Raw genomic sequence first — 20137 nt, 5'->3', positions numbered from 1 at the left:
GGACTGTTTTCTGCAGTGGCAAATGGAAATTCTGCTCCCATGATTTCTGTGGACATTGATATTGTTTCCATTCCACCACCCATTCTGGGAAATCCAGTTAACTGCTTACTTGGTTTATGAACCCTTTTGGATAGAATGGTTATGTTTAACTATACCTGGAGTAGTTGCAGAATGACTGTGGCATGTTTATTTGGAAGATTGAAAGCATGGAGGATCCTGATGATGAGGCTGATGAGAAAAATTGTATTCTAGTGATAGCTGCTTGCTGTGGTTTTCACAACCTTTGTGGGAGCAAGGGAGACGAGCACAGGACAGAGCCTGTGCAAATGGATGGGAGCAGGAAGTGGGCAGACTTGGTGATTGTTTTGAACAGACAGATTAGATTGGAGGCCTTGGTGAAGTGATACAACTACTTTGGCACCGAGTGAGGAATGCATTGTGCTCATGCTTTGAGTCTAAGGGCCACTTATGACAAATGTATGTGCTTTTGTATAAGGCATTTATCAGGATTACTGAATATGTCTCTGGTGTATATGTACTGGTGTAAGGAAGTAATCATATTTGATGTGGGCATGTTATCACCTTTTATGTAGCGTTTCAGTGCACTTTGTGTAGTTTGTAAACAGTGCTTCTATTTCAGTACCTTTTTAGATGTTGTGACAATGATGCTGTCCTTAAATTGCCTTAAAATCTCTTCCTTTTTTGAAATGTAAGCGTAGCATGATTTGAGCAATTTACCTCATAATAGCTCATGTTGGCTCAAAGCTCTGGGCATTAGAAAAATTGTGAGTCAGAAATACTACTTTTTTGCTTTTTCTTTTCTGTGTGCACTGCTACAGTAAGTGCTATTCCTTCAGAGAGTCTCCTGGTTAACACACGTGTCTCCCTACCATTCCATCTCCCATACAGTCCTATTTTAATGTATCATTCCAGACATATTGGAATTGGTCCTTTACAGTTTGGGCCTCCGCCTCTGGTTCGGGTTGATCCTCTGCCTGTGTTGGGTGGTGGTCCTGGATTCTGAGACTGTCTGCCTTGGGTTTACTGCGTTGACAAGATCCTGGTTTTGAGGTTCAGTCAGAGCCCACAAAATGCTGGAGTTGAGTGGTGTAATCTCTGGTAAATAGACGGTCCAGCTTCTTATGGTACCAGCAGACTCTGCTTGCTCTCCCACAGATCCTATTGTACTCAGCAGTTTTGTACTTCAGCCAAAGCTCCTTTGCCTTACTGTGGCACTGGAGGGTGTCCTAGTTGTGCCCTATCCTGCATTTGTGGCGATAGCCACCTGTAGTTCTGTGCTAAGGGGCTGCTCTTCCGATGAGCCTGATCATGCTCCTCTCCCCAGAGAGCAATAAAGTCCACAATCTCAGTATGGGACCATGGCAAAGCACAAGGCATGGCTGATCAGTTATCAGGATTATACAAACTCCACATGAGATGGAATCCCAAAGACAGCACCTGGTTGCATGGAACTATTTAAATGGAACGGTGACTTCTGGTCAGGATGATCCTGGAGTCATAGAGGGTATGCAGGTAGACAGGGAGGACGACCCAAGTAGCCAGCAAAGTGGTGCAGGATACAAGTAGGACGGCTTGGCAGATGCACAACAGTTGTTTCAGGAGGGGGATGTGGCCATACCTACTTTGCTCCAGGTAAACTCATCCCGCATCTCCATAAGCCTGGATCCACAATGGGTTGAAAAACACAAATTAAAATGCCAGATGATTCACTGCAAATATTTTGTTTGTCGACGGAAGGCATTTTAATGCAAAGTAACTCAAGTTAACCCACAACAGATTTCAAATGGAGACAATCCCTAAGATTCCAGAACAGTTTGAGATGTGAGTCAACTTTATTTACAGGATCAACAGCAAATACAGTTTCCTTCCAGGCACAAAACAGAAAACAAATGAAGATGGTTAGATGAACCCACACACAAAATATCCAGCCATTTAAAGATCTCAATCCCAGGTCACAGCACTGACTGGATTTCACTGGGTACCAAATAAATCAGCCCCTGGCTTTTCTCAAGCTTTTAAAAATATAATTAGCACTCTGCAGTCCCCTGCCTTATTCACAGCCTATTTTTGGCTTGCTCCAGGAACTGGATTTCACCACACATCTAGTACTTAGCTGAATTTTCTTTTTCTGAGCAGTTTGTGCAGCAGAGTGTCACTTGCTAGACTTTGGTCCATGAAGGATGGCTGTGTCAAAGTGTACTTACCTCTCTGGCCCAAATGAGTCTTTGGTTGGTGGCCATCTCAGCATTCAGATGGTATTCCAGAATAAGTCTCTTTTCTTATCTCTTTATTGCCAGACCTCTCTAATGCACAAATATCCTCTGACCAGATAACCATTCTGGATCTTGATCCAGAGTCTAAAAATGTCATTGATCATCCTTCTGAGCTTTCCAAGGCCTGTTCTTTGCACATTTGTCACTCAAGGTGACTTTTCCTCTGTCCATCACCTCTCTGTATAGGGTAAGTGAGCTACAGACTCCCTTCTGGGTGCTCCATAAGGAGAACTGACCTGTTTCCCCACAAAGTTTTCATTGTTCTTTCTTGGACCCCATTCAGCTGAGGATGAGTTTTTGCTGCACAAACTGGATGAGAGAACTCTAAGCTACTCCCTCGGTGGCCCAGCTGCCGTTCCCAAGCTCCACTACACTTTGTCGCATAGGTGGAAAAACTTCAAATGCTAAGCAAGGGCAAATAGCCTACCAGGTCTCTAAGTGAGCTGTCACCTGCAGGAGGATTGTGCCATTCCCAAAAGGCATCAGGGTTCATTCTGCTGAATTCTAGGGGCAACGCCATAGAGCATTTCCCAGTATGTTGAGATGGAGAAAATTTGTCAAGCAGCTGCATGGAGTTCAGCTCACGTGCCCTTTTAGACCGATCACTGTTAGATATTGATTCCAGAGAGTAGCTGCCCTGTTTTGGTAGGGCAGCTTTGCAGAACTTGTTCTCATTAATTTAGATGCCAAGGTTAAAGAGTGAAGGAGAGGCAAGGAACTCAGGCTTCTCTGCTGTGTTGAATTCACAGTGGTGTCTGAAACACATGTGGAGAAGCTGGACATAGAAAATCTGTGACTGATGAAAAGTTGTGTCTCTGAGATTCTGAGACACACCTCTCTGCAACCATCTGCAGCAGCCCAATGTGCTACAGGGCCCTGTGAGAAGTTTACTTTTCAGGAGACTTCAGCATGCCTCTTGAAACGGTGACAGAGGGGGCTTGCATAAAAGAACTGAATGTATCTGTTGGTGTATGCATCAAGTGTTTGCCCTGGCCCCCAGGAAATACACCCTGCTGAACGGCCTGTTGATACACAAATCAAAGGATACCTAAAACATTTTTTTCTGTGGTTGGCAAAGCCATGTTCTAGTTCTGGTGCTTGAACTTATCTCTCAATCAAACATTGGACTGCTCATCTTTATGCCGGCGATTACCTGTATGTAGTGCAGAGGCCAGATTCAGTGAGACTTGAGCCATAGCGTAGGAACTTTACAAACTCACATGACCTTACAGGCAGTGCTTCGCATTTACAGACCAGAGATATGGAAGTCAGCACTTGTGCATCTATAAATGCAGGAACACAAACATTATGGCTTGTAATTTGTGCACCAGCTGGACCAGTGGGAAAGTTTGTGGACTGTTGTGTGAACTGGCATTGGGGTGGTTGGCAAAGCCCTGGGACTATGGCAATTGCTAAACTAGGTTAGATCAAGGGTCCAGCAAGTCCAGTGTCATGTCTCTGAGTGACCAGTACCATATGCTGCAGAGGAAGGTGCAAAGCATGCCACAATAGACAATTAAAGAATAGTCTTCTCATAGGGCAAGGGTTCTCAAACTGGGGGTCGTGACCCTTCAGAGGGTTGTGAGGTTATTACACAGGGTGGTCACGCGCTATCAGCCTCCACCCCAAACCCTGATTCACCTCCAGCATTTATAATAGTTTTAAACATTAAAAAAAAGTGTTTTTAATTTATATGGGGGGTTGTACTCAGTGGCTTATTGTATGAAAGGGGTCACCAGTACAAAAGTTGGAGAACCACTGCCATAGGGGGAGGTTCCTCCTACTCACTATAAGGTAGTGCTTGGTCTATGCCCTGAAACATGTGCCTTTATTCCTTATATTTTTATCCTATTATCCACATCAGTGTCCCATCCCTTTCTTGAATCCTACTAAGCCTTTTGCCTCAATGATATCTTAAGGCAGTGAGTCCCACAGGTGAATTATACATTGTGTAAGGCCTCTTGCCTCACATGAAACGGCTTAACTGATGTTTATAATGTGCTGTGGTATCTTTGGAATGGAGGGATTTGTTATATCTTCCACTACCATTCCCTCAGGGTTACTTATTCTTTGCCTCTTCTCTGCTTTGACACTGTAGCTTCAGTCTTCATTACCACATCTCAGCCATTATTCAATCCTGGTTGGCCATTCATTTTCCACAACCCCCTGAATGCGGATGGAACTCTCCTTGTTTTGAAAAATTTGCTGTCTTCAACTCCTCCACCCCCAAAATCCTCCAAATGGAGGCTTTATTTCCTCAAAAGCTTTGCAAGTGGAGAGCTAGGCTGGAAAGAGAAGCAGCTGGATTTTCTCTCCTTGACACCTTTTATAGTACTGGCTGCTGCTTTATTGTGCTTCTGCTGTTCAGTCCACAAAATATGGCTTGTTATTAATAGAGTCTCTCAGTATCTCAGCTATTGAGTGAGGAAAAAAAATCAAAGGAAGCCATTAGTAGGTGGCTTTCACAATCTTTGTTTTTTTCTATATTGAGGTCAACCTGGTAATTAGAATCTGGAATCCGCACATCAGATCTGCCGCCTCCGAAACATGGAGTCATTATAATGATAAGAAAAGCAAAACCCAAACTGATCCTGCTTCTAATCTCCCTGCAGAAATGGTTTCTGATAGATTGCCTCGCACCCTGATTGACACAGGAAAGCTTTATGTTTGCTTCATTTTTATGAGCTAATATTAAGCCATTGGTTCAATTTGATGATTCTCCCTGCCCCAACCCATTTATCTTTCTGTTTTTATGACCTCCTTTGCCTGTCTCTGTCTTTATCTCTTGTATGTTTCTTGGCACTGACTGCTCCAGCAGCTTTCTGGTAATCGTAACAACTCTAAATGTTCTGCTGTAGCAGAGACATGTGACCTTAGTCTAACTGCAGCACAAGTGCTGCTTCAAAGTCAAGAAAGGCTGATGCACGTATTCTTTCCTCAGAAAGCAAGCGCCTGGGGGTACTGAGTGCTGAGCACCGCTTGGGATCAGGCACAAAGACAGCTACGCATTTTGGTCCAAATGTGCATATTCATTTCTCACCGCCAACCCCACCAAGGAGGAACCCTTCAGCATCTAGACACTTCCACGCTCACCCCCAAAGAAGCACGCTGCAGCACTAACTTTAAACCTCTGTAAAGTATTTGCAGATTGAAAAAGGCTGAGACCACCCCCTTATCTCTCTCCCCACCCCAGCCAATGAGAGCTCAGCACTCTCAGTACAGTCTGAAGAGAATTGCTCACAATAAAAGAGAGAGATAACATGTCTTCATGTGCTGTGGTATAAACAGGACTCCGCAACCCGCTCTATGCATGTCGGCCTCTTTGGTGTCCAGGGTTTTTTATTAACAACAATACTCTGAACTTATCTCGGACGCTGAAAGTCCCTGTCCATCCAGGCTGGCCAAGCACTTCACAGACATTAAAGAGATCACCCTCCCAGCACCCCTGTGTTAATGGTACTAACCCCATTGGGTAAAATGAGCCACCTACTGGTTAAGGGCTGGATTTGGCCACTCGAGCTGAGCAGTACCATACCCTGGGAACAGCCCATAATAAGGCTGGCAGGAGCGGGTTCCATGTGACTTTCCCAAGATGGCACAGTTAGTTGGTGACAGAATAGTGAATACAGCCCAGAAATAGTGATTTCCAGCCTCCTGTATTAACCCTGGAGCCTCCCTGCCTTTATATTGTTATTACTGTATGTAAATTTTGATCTGCAAATCAGAGCACATGAAGTGTGTGCCTAAAATATTGCCTGGAAAGCAGCGAGCTTGTTTGGTCAGGCCCCCAGCTGGCTGGCTGCCACACACATTCCCACAAAGGGTTTCAGAGAGGCAGTAAAATGTGCCCAACATCACATCTTCCCTGGCCTAGCCAGACCTAGTCTGCCCTGCATTGGATGGTTCATATACCCCATGTGTGATGGGCACACTTTATTCAAACCCCCACACTCCTGTGCAGTGTTATCTGGGAAGAGGCCATAAGGAATGTGTTGCCTTCCTTGATACTCTCTTGTGTCAGTAGCCTTACCAGAAATGCGCACATGCACCACGAAGTATGAGAACTCCTGAAGCCAAGGTGTTAGCTGGACCCAAGACCCACAAACTATGGGGCAGTTCAGGTCCAGAACTGGAATTATACAGCTCCAGCCCATCTGTACAGTGGACGGAGGTTGTAGCCATTTATAATCCATAAGGAAAACTGCATTGTGTGTGTGTGTGTGTGTTAGTTAGACCCTAGTCATAATTTATAATTCACAAGCTATGGGGACAAATGTCCCTTCTGCAGGTGTGGTGAAAGACGCATCCTACAGTACAGGCTGGGCAGTGACAGAGAAGTGTTTAAATAAATCAGCGTGTTAATAGAAACTGAGGAACAAGAGAGCGGTGGAAAGTGAGAACTGGAATAAAAGGCCATTAAGGGACAGTTGGAATATAAAGTGAAAGGGATTAATGGTGCAGTTGGTGTGAACAAAAGGCGAGAAATGGTGATGGGAGAGATCATTGCTAGGTTAACACCTGTGGTAACAAAAAGATATTTACTAATGAGAATCTAGTACACCCAGAAGGAACAGCACAGAATGCCTAGCATGCCCCTTATGTGTTGTGCTGCCATCACTTTCAGGTTATGTCAGTCACATTTCACTTTCTGTTGCTTTACTGATTATATTGATCTTTTCGGCTCCAGTCTGTCAGTTACATGGCACCAAAACTGAAACGTTTCTTATGCCTCCAGATGAGGCTAGAGTTTGAGCCCCTGAGCGACATAGTTACACCGATATAGGTCAGTAGTGTAGACCAGACTTTGGTAGCCAGCATGGTTAGGTAACTTGCAAAGCCACATTTCCCTCAGCAGGTATATTTTAGATGCCTCCCTCAACCAGGCCAGTCGGTTTGAAATTGATTGGGACACTGACTTCACTTTACAGCCAACCAAGGAGTATGATGGCCTTTAACCCATGTTACATACGGTATTGTACCATACATGCCTCCTAAGGGTTGTATGAAGGAAAAGAGATCCAGAGTATCTGTCCTGGACTTAAAAATGCGGGCTAACTTTTGACAAGCACGATCCTGCAATAAATAAATACATACCTACGCAAAAGAGGAGAGAAGCTTCTGTAAACGGATCCACCGGCAGGAATCACCCAATCAACACAAAGGAAGCTGTGATGTTTCTGGGCAACCTGCTGATATCCAGCTGTTGGAGTAGTCCCCACCAACCAGCATTGGCAACCTCAGCAAGACGAGGGTATTGAGAGTCAGACTGGGAGGGTTTGGTGGCGATGCAAATAGGCGCTCTTCAGATCAGCATGGCGGCCCAGCTGGGTGGTGCCAGGCCTGTGGCAGCTTAGCTTCCATTAGCCCAGGGCAGGTAAATGAAGGAGGTGACTCACCAAAATCACAGATCTACATTTGTGAACTGTCCTGGTCTAGTAACCGCACCTTCTCTGCTGCAATCTTTTGCCATGCAGGCTGCAAGAAGAAGTAACAGAAACTACAGAGAGAAGATATCTATTATTCTGTCCCTTGCTCAAATGTGTGCTAGTTGGCTAATTAAGTAACACAACTTTAATTAGTTATTAATGAAAGCAATTAACAGAAGCCATGACGCCTAAATGAAAATAAATGGCAGTTTATGTAAAAATGTGGTTGCAATTTTCCATATATTGAATTTTCAAATTGGGATCTCAGATGGTTTCATTGTTGATTCTGCCATACATAGTTTGACTTTGGACATGTCACTGATTTCAGACCAGGTGCTTTGTTCTCCATGTTCAGAGTGCATAAAAATGGCTACTATATTGCTTCCCTCACTGGCCCTCCCTCTCATCCTCCAGGTAGCCTCAGAAGCTCACACCCAGAGTCATGTGGTGGTGGCGCTGATGCCAGAGGCACCCTAACAGTCTCCTATCAGGGATGTATTCATTCTGATCAGGAGAAAGAAGCAAAATGTTTTGCAATGTGATACTAGGATCTCCCAAATCACTCACATTTAGATGACCCTGCCTGTGCTAATAGTTCTCTTTGGAGTAAATAAAGTACATGGCAATTGTCAACATCTGGTTGGCTTTTAAGAGTAAGTGTTTCTGTTTAGCTTGAGGTTTTACGTACACAAAAACACGTGCTTGCCCTAATGACAAAAACAGTTCCTAGATCAGCTATGCAGTGACAAATTTCACCAGCAGGTGTCACCTTCATAGACAGTCCCTCATATAGGGAGGAATTCAGGCAGATGTTGTTAAACAATCCAATTTGAAATAGATGCTTTATATTCATTAGCGCCTTGCAGTACATCTTGTAAGTAACTCATCCCCACTATTAAAAAAACCAAAACGCCTTAGCTAGAAACAAGCGTGCAGCAAAGTGTGTGTTAACCTGTTTAGTTTCCCTGTGATCTAGTGTCTGTTCCTGACGTTTGTTTTGCTTTTTCCCTCAGCAATCCCAAAGTTCAGGTGGAAGCAATTGAGGGTGGTGCTCTACAAAAACTGCTGGTTATTTTGGCTACGGAACAACCATTGGCTGTGAAGAAAAAGGTAAGTTGGCCAAAGTGTGTGTGTGTATTAACATTTCCTATATATGACACTCAGGTGTATAGTCTTGCATTGGCATTATTACATAGTGATGTGATCTGTGTCACCTGTTCATGGATATGTGGTGCTTTATGATGAGGCACATTCACAGAAGTGGTGTCAGGCTATGTTCAGAGGGTCAGATTCAGCTCTGATGTCCATGGGCATTTCCCTGCCCCATTCCATCCAGGCTGATGGGGTTCTGTTCTTCTTTCAGTGTACTCAAGGTGACCCATATTATAGTTAACAAGCTGCAGTTGTGTATTGACAGGGAAAACTTGCCTCTCTGGTGTACAGAGCCATTAGCCAGCCCACAGTTGTCACCTCATGGTAGCGATAGGCCTTGCCCTACTTTAAAAGGAAAACTCAGATTACACAGTGAGTTCATACTGTTGGACAGGCAGTGCTGTGTGTTAGATAGTCTGGGAGGGAGGGAGCAGATCCCGACATAAAGATCACAGGTTAATGAATTGGAGTCGACGTTCTGGAGAAGATAATTGCTGCATCCACTTCGGCATCCTGCCTCAAGCAGGAGCCAATATCTGATGCTTCAGAGGAAGGCGAAAAGCTCTCCTAATGCCCCTAGCTAAATGTGCAGTGCTGTACGTTGGGGTACGGGATTCTTCACTCTCCTCTTCAGCGATCAGTTTATTCGCTCAAGCATGAGATCTGATTACCCTTATCTTAACATGCAAAGCTACAAATGGTTGTTGTTGGCCATAAAATTATCTAGCTCCTTTTCAAATCCAGGCCCGGCGTTTGACTCAGTGACCTTCTGGCACAGTGAATTCCACAGGCGGAGCGGAAAAAGTAGCTCCTGTTACTCAACCTTAATGCACCTGCTATTAATATCAGTGATGTGCTGTCAGTATTTTAAAAGAGGATCCCATGAAAGTGTTCCCCTCTAGCCTGTGATAAACTCCTGAGTCTCAAGGAATGTGTGGGCCACAGAGAGGTATGGAGAGACTGAGGCATGTATTTCACTTGCATGAAAAGATTCCCTCCTTGTCAAAGCTGGGCAGGCAGGCTTGTGTAAAGTTGCGCTTGCTAGAAATGTTTACACCATCTTCCTGAAAACGACACTGAGCATCCTGCTGGCCTAGCCCAGCATGTGTGATGCAGGGCGTGTGATTACCTCACAGGGACGGTGAGGAGGTATCTAGGGAAGGGTTTGAAAACCATGGCCCTGAAGTGCAGTCTGCTTCATTTCAACAGCAAAACTTTTTCTTTTTTCAAAGACCTCTGGCAGCATTCAGAGACGGGGTGACCTCACCAGAGGCAGAGAAATCACCCCAATATTTTCTTTAATTTAATTTACTGACTGAGGTGTAACAAAGGACTCCAGAGAGCCCTTTCAGCATGGCATGGAGTTTAATTGAGTGACCGTTCTTCTTGTGTTATGGTAGGGTAAGGTTTTCACTGTCCTTGTCATAATTTGGATGCTTCTGTCTAGTCTTCTGAACCCATCCCCTTTCCAGGCAAAATACTCCTAGTTGTGACAGTCTCTCTTCAAATCTAGGACCCCACCATCCAGTATGACAATCTTTAAGGCCTTTTTCTGAACAAAGGGGATGGCTCTGGTTTCAGCATCAGCTGCAATGCATGTAACATTCATGCGTGACAGGGAGAGATTTTTACTCCCATCAGAATGAAAACATGGTGAGTGCAGGAGAGTCATATTTCCCATCCAGCCATGCTTGGGTGGAGGAGGAGGCAACATGCCAGCACACTGTTACTATGGACTGGTGGTGAGGAAGAGACAGAAGCATCCACTAAACTACTGCAGGCAACTAAGAGATTATAAAATAGAAATATATTGGACTGGGAAAAATAGCTGTCTGTTCTGATCTGCCCACAGTGGGTGCAGGAACCGTGTCCCACCATTGTGCACTAAGGAGTCAATTCCCATTGTTGGCAGGCTCTGAGATGGATGATCTCCGTAATAGTTCTTGTTTCAGCAGCAGCCTTTCCTGAGGGGCAGAATGGCAGTCTGGGTGCCTTTCTTAACACTTAACATATCGCCTCAAGTAACCATTTTTGTGAATATCAGAGAGGTGTAAAAATCAGTAATTTAGCCACAGATTGCCTCCTTCCTCAGCCTTAACCTCAGGTCTGTAACAGCTCTGAAAGGGAGAGAGCACCTAAACGTCTCCATCCCTAGCCAAAGTAATGCTTTATATTAGGATGAGTTATCTGTGCTGCGGTGGCGCCCAAAGAGCCCAAGAAGAATTGGGTCTGTACTCACACAGAATCAGAGTTCATAATCCAGTTTAAGACAAGATGCACTCAGTGAGAGCAGTGAACAGGGAGGTGAGTGTGGCTGGTGTACATCAGTGAGTTCTGAAGGATTAGAGAAACACTCAGAAGTTCAGTATTTATCCAAGCTATCTGAGCTTTGATGGGGCTGGATGGTTGTCTGCCAAAGTGACATCCACCAGAATCCTGGTACTACTTCTGCTGGTTGGGCTGGAGATTTGAGCATAGGCTTTGTCAGGGTATTTGGGCTGAATCCAGACTGCAGAATCCAGAATCCAGACTGCAAAACCCCAGAAGGAGACAATCTTTGGCTTGGGTTCAGTTCAAGTGATGGACATAGGTCCAGTTTAACAGACCTACTGCCTGAAATACAAGTTAACAAAGCTCAGTGAGAGCAGAACCCATCTTGATCTGCAACCTGCCTCTCTCATGTTACTCTGTTTCAGTGCTTCAGTATTGTGGTGATTAAGGCTATATAAATACCATAGACTGAATTAATATCGGCAGCTAAACCAAATCAAAGTAAAAATCTCATTGGCCCTACACCTATCCCAAACCTTGTATCTAATACAAGAAAGATTCAGAACAATGTCTTAGCCATTAGTTTCCACAGTCATTTGGACTGGTCACCTGCTCCTTCCTGCATATTCAGGCTTATCCCCACTATAGCAGGAGGAATGCAAGGTGCATTGGCTACAACAAGCTTTAAGCACAGAGTATTTCCCTATCTCAGCTCTGATATTTAGAAAGAGCCTCTTGTGCAACTCCACACTCTAGCGCTGCATTTGTTTATCACGCTCCTTGGGGAACTGTAGCAACAGCAGACTGCTTGCGTCAGATACAGACAGATGTAACCCTTGTGTAAGCAGCAGCCTCAGTCAATTGTCCTGGGAGATAAAGAATATAAATTCTTTGTGCTTCTAGACCCTTTTACCCAGGGATCTCAGGCTCTTCCTGAACATCAGTTAGGCCTCACGGTACACCTGTAGGGTAGGCCAGTGATGATCTCCTCATTTCACAGACAGGGAACCTGGGACACAGAAAGGTAAAGTGATGTGCTATGTGTCACACAGTGAATCAATAGCAAAGCCAGGAACACAACCCAGAAATCCTGACTCCCAGTCCTACAATTGAACCACTAGACAAAACTGTTTGGAACCTGCCTTAATAGGGAGGCAGTGCCATGAACTGTATACTGTATCTGACACCATTTAAAGTAATTGCTCCAAAGTAACTTCTCTTGGAAGATCCTGTACAGCTGAGATAATAAAGTTAAGCTTTTCATTCATGACATTGACACAAAAAGTGGGAGTGTGCTAATAAAATTTGTGGATGATGCAAAGTTGGGGGAGGTATTGCCAATATGGAGGAGGACCAGAATACCATACAAGAAGATCTGGATGATCTTGAAAACTAGAAATGGGATGAAATTTAATAGTGAAAAGTGCAAAGTCATGCACTTAGGGACTAACAACAAGAATTTTTGCTATAAGCTGGGGATGTATCAGTTGGGAGTGAGAGAGGAGGAGAAATCCCTGGTTGTATTGGTTAATCACAGGAAGACTATGAGCCGCCAATTTAATGTGGCTGTGAAAAAGGCTAATGCAGTCCTAGGATGCATCGGGGAGGTATTTTCAGTGGAGACAGGGAAGTGTTATTGCCATTATACAAGGCACTGGTAAGACCTCATCTGGAATACTGTGTGCACTTCTGGTCTCCCATGTTTAAGATGAATTCAGACTGGAACAGGTTCAGAGAAGGGCTGCTAGGGTGATCAGAGGAATGGAAACCTACCTTATGAAAGGAGACTCCAAAGAGCTTGGCGTATTTATCCAAACCAAATGAAGCCTGAGGGGAGATATGATTGCTTGTTATAAGTGCCAGGGAGGGAGAGGAATTATTTAAGTGCCAGTGTGGACACAAGAACAAATGGATATAAACTGGCCATCAGCAAGTTTAGGCTTGAAATTAGATGAAGGTTTCTAACCATCAGAGGAGTGAAGTTCTGGAACAGCCTTCCAAGGAGAGCAATGGCGGGGGGGGAACCTAACTGGCTTCAAGACTGAGCTTGATAAGTGTATGGAGGGAGTGGTATGATAAGACTGCCTACAGTAGCTGATCTGCAACTGCTAGCAGCAAGTGTCCCCGATGGCTGGGGAGGGCTGTGAGTTATTATAGGGAATTCTTCTCAAGGTGTCTGGCTGGTGGGTCTTGCCCAAATGCTCAGGGTCCAACCGATAGCCATATTTTGGGTTTGGAAGGAATTTTCCCATGGGTCAGGTTGGCAGAGATCCTGGGGGTTTTTTTGCCTTCCTCTGCAGCGTGGGGCATGGGTCACTTGCAGGTTTGAACTAGAGGAAATGGTGGATTCTCTGTAACTTAAAGTCTTTAAATCATGATTTGAGGACTTCAGTAACTCAGCCAGAGGCTGTGGGTCTATTACAGGAGTGGTTGGGTGAGGTTCTGTGGTCTGCGATGTCCCAGAGGTCAGACTAGATCAGTGATTCTCAAACTGTGGGTCAGGACCCCAGAGTGGGTCGCGACCCCATTTTAATGGGGTCACTAGAACTGGTGTTAGATATGCTGGGGCCCAGGGCTAAAGCCGAAGCCAGAAGTGTTCAGCCCTGAGCAGCGGGGCTCAGGTTACAGACCCCCATCCCCGCTCCCTATCTGGGGCTGAAGTCCTCAGGCTTTGGCCCCCCTTCTCGGGGTTGTGTAGTAATTTTGTTGTCAGAAAGGAGTCACGGTGCAATGAAGTTTGAGAACCCCTGGACTAGATGATCATGATGGTCCCTTCTGGCCTTAAGGTCTAAGAGTATATAAAGTTGATGTGGGCAGTCTCAGTCTATGAGAGCTGCATTGATGTGTTGACAGCATCTAACCTGGAGAAAAGTCAAAGGGCTTGATCCTGAGGGCTGTTGAGCACCTGCAGTACTCCCTGAAGTCAGAAGAGGTTGCAGGATGAAGCAGGGGGTATGTCTACACTAGCTTTAACTGAGAGAGCTCGAGCAGTGAAACTGCAGTAGCACAGGCTTCATCAGGAGTAACATCTAGGGTTACGGGCAGGCTTGTACAGCCCCATCCGAAGCACATGGTGCTGCAGCTTCACTGCTCTGGTACCTGAGCTAGCGAGATTAAAGCTAGTGTGGGTATGTCTGCACAAGCTGCAGTCCCACCTCTGACCGCAATGTGGACGTACCCATGATCTTCGAGTTCCTGGAAAAGAAGATAGCTGGGGGATCAGACACTACACTCAGGTTTCATGCAGAGATACCACCTCGCTGGTGATGAGAGATTTAAATTAATGAGGGCAAGTGTTTGCAGAACAGCAAGTCATGAGTGAACACAGTTGTGTTTTTCTCCCCTGATCAGAAGTCATTAAGTGAGATTGTTAATAGGCTTTTAAATCACACCCATATTATGTAGCATTAATCAGCTGCCTTTTGTGGCAATCCGTAAAGGAAAATGAAGCCAGAATGCTAGGACTCTTCAGAATACAGATCGCTGAGCAAGAGTTCATTCAGAAATGGCAGCTGTCGCTGGACTAGGAGACTGATTAACTGTTGTGCTTGCCAGGCTCTCTTTGCTTTGTCTTCGATGCTGAGACACTTCCCCTATGCCCAGCTGCAATTCCTCAAGCTTGGTGGCCTTCAAGTACTTAGAAATCTCTTCAAAGAAAAAGGCATGGAGAGTCTCTACATACGCGTTGTGACGCTGCTCTACGACCTGATTTTGGAAAAGGTAAGAGCGCTGTGGGGCAGTTTGCTGGAGCCCATGTTCACTGGATAGCAGTGAAGATGTGAGCTATATATACTCTTGGGAGTGAGGAAATGCATGTGAATCGGGAACAGTTATAGCAATGCAAGACAGTACTTAAGATCTTCATTAAAGGGCAGTTCTATCAAGGCCAAACAAAGAGGCATCGTACCAAGGAACTCCCCAGGCAAAGACAACCTGTGCCTGCCGATAGTGGGTTGGGGTTGGGGTGTGTTGGGGTGTGGAGATTTGGGTTCAGCGGCTTCAGCAGTATTACTGAGCATGATCAGTACAAGCCAAGTAGTAAATCTGGAAGGGCATGTGACCCTGCATGTCCCTCGCCCTCCCCCCGCCCTGCATCGCCTCTATCTCCAGGGGATGGGGGGCCCGCTCTGCTCCAATACGCCTCCCTGCAGCACTACAAGAGAAGCCCCTGTGGAGCTGGGTTCCATATTGCATAGGCAGTTTGGACTCCCTGGGTTGATCTTGTGTCTGAAGCTTGAAAATATTGTGTAGTCATTTAGGCATCTTTTTAACAATAAAATCAGTGTTTGTTCTGTTGGTGGTGGGTTTTTTACCCTGAAGTGTTAAAACCAAGAACGTGTGCTAGGGTGCAGGAGAGCCAGGAAATGAAACTGATCGTTCTGGTTTCATTGTCCAAAGTGAATGAAATGCAAAGAGAGTTACCAGGGTATCGCTGTGCAAACTAGCTAGATTTTTGTAATTCTTTTAGTTTTTTGGGGGGAACTGTACATTTGTAAATCTTAAGTTGTAACTAAGCAAACATCTATACCTATTTTACTTAACACCACCTTTGATTATTACTGTAAATGTCAGTTTAAAATCCTGTTTATTAGCCACTGTTTGATTTGTTGTTTATATTCTGCATTTCTATTACATTGGAGAATGAAAATCAATTAGGTCAAGTTTCACTTCTGTTTATAGTCAGTTTCACCTGCAGATTTTTATTGCTGTAGTGTTTGGGTTTCAGACCTTGAAGAAAAATAATTATATGCTTTAAAATTTGTTTTCAATTGACTTTTTATAAGAGATGGAAATATTTTTGCTACTCTGAAGTTTTATAAAATATAAATATTGGGTCCAATATAAGTTAACCCTGTCCCTTCAATGGCACAAATAAGGAATTTGTATCTATGACTTGTCTTAGCATTGTCCCTTTAATAACATTCTATGTTTTAATACTGTACCTTCAGCAACTCCATCTGTTCACAGATTCAGTCTATCTTGAGATAATCTGCACACCCTACAAATTCTAAGTTTTATACAAAAACAATTACATTATAGCCCTTTTGGTGTGAAAACTACTTTCTAGGATGTACATCACAGGCTGCTCTCTTGTTACGTCTGCAGACAAAATGGGAAAAAACAGCACCTGGAAAGGTGCTGGATCAATCTGAATAAGTGGTGATGTCACAACATGCTGTAAAGTGCTAGCTTCCGGGTGATTGACTGAAAAGAATAGGCTGCTATTTTTTATTTTTTTTCTAAATGAAGCAAAACTAATTCCAGCCCATGCCGGTGGCAGCTCAGTGAAATGAAGCAGAAGAGAAGATGGTTCTGAACTGCTTTTTCTGCTTCATTGTCTCTGTTTAACCCTGAATGGATGGACAGTCTGTGTGCACTGGAAATAAAGTTTTCCAGGTGGTGGAAATGGCTTTCCTGCAGGATTGTGGGAAGGGAAATCTCACCTGAGTTTTTGTTCCTTTTCTCCCCACATATGGTATATCAAAGTATAAATACAATGCTGTGAAACATGCCAGGAACCACCACCCATGGGATCAACAAAAGTCAGTTAGATAGCAGAGGGCCCTTAATTAAAGGTCAGATAAAATGTTACAGGAAACCTTGTAAACCAGTCTCGAGTGGTCCCGCCAGACAGGGGGTTGCTTATTAGCAAGGCTCATCCTTTGGGCTAGTTTCACTGTATCTCTGCTGATTTCCAGCCTTTTTCTTCTGCACATTTGGATTTGTTCTTATCAGACCTGTAAAAGCCCTAATCTTCTCTTAATGATGATATGGTAGCAAGCAGACTTGCGCTTTTCAGATCTAATTAATGAAGCGCATACATAGTAATTATCACAGGAGGCCACCAGCCAAGCCAGCGGAATAGCTCTTAAAGGGAAACAGACCCCATATTGCTCTTCTTTGGGAAATGGTGGCATGATCAGCTCCTTCTGGCACACAGACTGTGAGATGCATCTAGGGTCACATTCCAGCTCGTGAAACATGCATGGGATTCCTTTATATGTCAACGACTGCTTCTCACATTCACCTACCAGCTCTGCTGGGGCCAAATCTTTAACATCAGCGTTTAGTATTGAAGCCAGCTGTAAAAGGATGCGCAGGTTCTTCAGTGTGACACCTGCCCTGTGAGCATCTTTACTCGGAGTATGCTAAGCCAGCTCAGTCCCCGCTGCAAAGCCCTAAATGTACCAGTCGTAACTGAGACTGTGGGGTGGGAATCCACGTCTCAGCTCACTCATGGCAAGGCTGTTGAATGTCCATATAACTGCACTGAACAGAATGGATGCACCTTTTATTTAGGGCTGGCATAAGGTGAGCATTGGGTTGGGCCATGGCACAATCAAGATCCTAGCTTATACCCTCGCTTCCTGGGCCAGCAGGAGCTGGGACCACTGTGGAAGCCACGTGCCTGGTCTCTGGATGTGGGGAACAGAGCACTGGGGCTTGGCCCAAGCATCCCCTTCTGGCTGTTGTCAGAGCAGCACCAATGAGCTAAGTTCAGCTAGAGAGAGAGAATTGTGATGATGTAGAGCTTGAGCACGGTGCCGCTGGCGAACCACAGTGTGAAAGATGTGGGGGGAGGATCCTGGATAGACCCCCCACCTCCTAGAAAAGGCAATGGAAAGCAAAAATGAGGCCTGAAATGCCAACAGGCTAAAAAGTCAACTCTCTGCCATTTGCTGCAGACAGCAGCACCGAGGCCACGGGCGCAGTGAAGCCTTCAGGCAACGGCTTCAAATAAGAACAGTTTAAGGAATTGACTTGACAGGGACTTTTTCTGCCCTTTTCTCCTTTATTAAATGGGGGGGGGGGTCTCATGTGGAACAGCACAAGGGCTCCACCAGTGTCCGGCGCACCTCGCTGTCCTGCTCTGGATTCTAGGAGCTCTACCGTATATTGTATGTAGGAGGATTTACCATGCAGTTCAATAGGGCTGTGCTGGCTTCCCTTTGGTATCTCACTGGATTCACCTGAGGCTTTGCTTGCTCTGTTCTGGTATAAAGTTGCCCCACAAAGGATATTTTATAAAATTGAGCTTATGCCCTTTGTTTCCCATCTCCCTCTCCCAACTCAAAAAAAAAACTTGTTTTCTCTCTGCTTTTTTTTAATCATAGAAATATCAAGAATGGCAACACTGTCTTCCCTAGCTTTGCTGGAGGCATCTCCAGTGGGAATTGGGAGCACTCTTAAATTAAGGATGGGGATGTTGAGTGTTTGTTTAGTGCATGCCAGAGTTATATAGGTGATCATGAAAATAAATAAAAAAACATGTTTTAAACAGTCTCACCTCACTCCCTTCTCCTTTCAATCAGATTTTCAGTGTCTTGCAATATCATAATTCTACTCGTTCTCCAATCAACTAGAGCTTTCCAGAGTATATAAGACCTGAATTTCTAATGCAAAAAAACCAAGCAAAACAAATCTAACTTCATGCACCATATAAAGAAATAAAATAGGGTACGATGCTGTCAAAAGCCAGGAGTTGTGGGATGTCTGGCTTCACCCATGGGCACTGATATACTGTATAACCTGCTGGAAACAGTACTAAGGGTAGGTGGTGTTCTTGGATACAGATAATCAATTTAACATGGTTTCTTGCAGATGCTGCTTGAGGATTCAGAGAACAAGGAAGACCAAATGGAAGAGAAAGTTCAGCAGTACAAACAAGTGAACCTGGTGCCAGCTGTGGTGGAACAGGGCTGGTGTGTGATTATTTCCAACCTCCTGGCATTGCCAGAGCATGACACTCGAGAAAAAGTTCTAAAAACAGTGCACATTCTGATGGCCGCCTGCAGGGACGGATACCAAGGGGACTATGCCCTCAGCACCACACTGAGCATGCTCCGCACCGAGTACGAAGAACTGGCAGCAGAAGAACAAAGGGAAGGGGACAAAGATGGCTATTTTAAGGAACTCCTTAGCTCTATAAATACCATTATTCAGGAGTTAAGATCAGGATATCTGTAATCTGACTGAGCTTTAAAAAAAAAAAAAAAATTCATGACAATCTGGTGAATTTTGACGGACATGCATAAACAAACTATTGAGTAAATTGCTGGTCTAAGCAAAATCCCTCCACAAGGCAAGTGAGCCAACAACTCCATTATTAAAGAAAGATACAAACGTTTTGGGGAGTATTTTCATTTCACATCTTGGTCCATACAGATAATGGGATATATGTGTTTAAGGAATATTGCATCTTGTCCTCAACCTCTAATATGTTTAATGTAAGTGACAGAATGTTTAAATCTGTTTAGTAAAATGTAGATTCTTCAGGTTCCAAAGAACGGATGCATTTTTGATCACGTACTTGCTAATTCAGGCAACTATACATCTATGCTTTGTAAAGGAAAAAGACTTTCCCACACAACTGTGATCGGTCTTTGTTCTTTTTTTAATGGTGACCCTTTCTTTTGCTGCTTTACAATTTATACAGAAGGATCGAAAGCTGCTGTTAGGTTTTTATTTTTAAGTGTGCTTTCTGCTTGTGTCTTCCCTCAGAAACACCACGAATATCAACGCTTGTCTTCCCTGGGTTTGCTGGAGGTCTGCATAGAGGACTCATAGATTCAGATTAGGAGCCTTCTCAGACCTTTGTTGAAAGATGTTGAATATTCAACAAAAAAGAGCCTTTCTTCCAGCTATTTGTTAGGGTTTTGAGTTAAATAGATGTTAACAACTCCCAAATAAAAACTCCGGCATTCTAAACAAAAAAGAAATCATTGGAAATCATTTCTCCTGCCAATTAATCAGGTTTCTCTTGCTTGGTAACTGTGATGTCATAAACATATTTGTCCTCCAGTTTTTGATAGAGCCTCCTTAGAAAAGAAGGCTGGCCAAGACTTGAATTTCCAATGAGGGGGAGGGGTTGAAAGGGAGCTATTGGCAGAGAAATCTTTCAGGCTTTCTTTATACATCCAAAGAAACAAAATGGCACCAGTCTGTCAATCAATGAAGTTCCCAGCCCATGGCAATCAGGCCTGGTAGCTTCCA

General features: G+C 44.3%; 1 protein-coding gene across 3 annotated transcripts in view; it reads left to right on the top strand.

Moving 5' to 3' along the window:
• SIL1 (SIL1 nucleotide exchange factor) overlaps positions 1-19835 on the top strand; it is a 216421-nt gene extending 196586 nt beyond the window's left edge. For 2 of the 3 annotated variants that reach the window (XM_074960713.1, XM_074960714.1), the window contains 3 exons: positions 8734-8830; positions 14699-14863; positions 18746-19834. In XM_074960713.1, coding sequence (XP_074816814.1) covers positions 8734-8830; positions 14699-14863; positions 18746-19111 — 628 coding nt within the window. In that variant the 3' untranslated portion in view covers positions 19112-19834. Of the gene's footprint in view, positions 1-8733; positions 8831-14698; positions 14864-18745 lie in introns of all 3 variants that reach the window. The other variant, XM_074960711.1, reaches the window with a different exon arrangement.
• The last annotated feature ends 302 nt before the right edge of the window (positions 19836-20137 follow it).

The sequence above is a fragment of the Natator depressus genome, chromosome 8 (assembly GCF_965152275.1).
Source record: "Natator depressus isolate rNatDep1 chromosome 8, rNatDep2.hap1, whole genome shotgun sequence".
NCBI lineage: Eukaryota > Metazoa > Chordata > Testudines > Cheloniidae > Natator > Natator depressus.
Note: the sequence above shows the minus strand (reverse complement) of the source record. Positions and strands in the feature narration are given on the sequence as shown.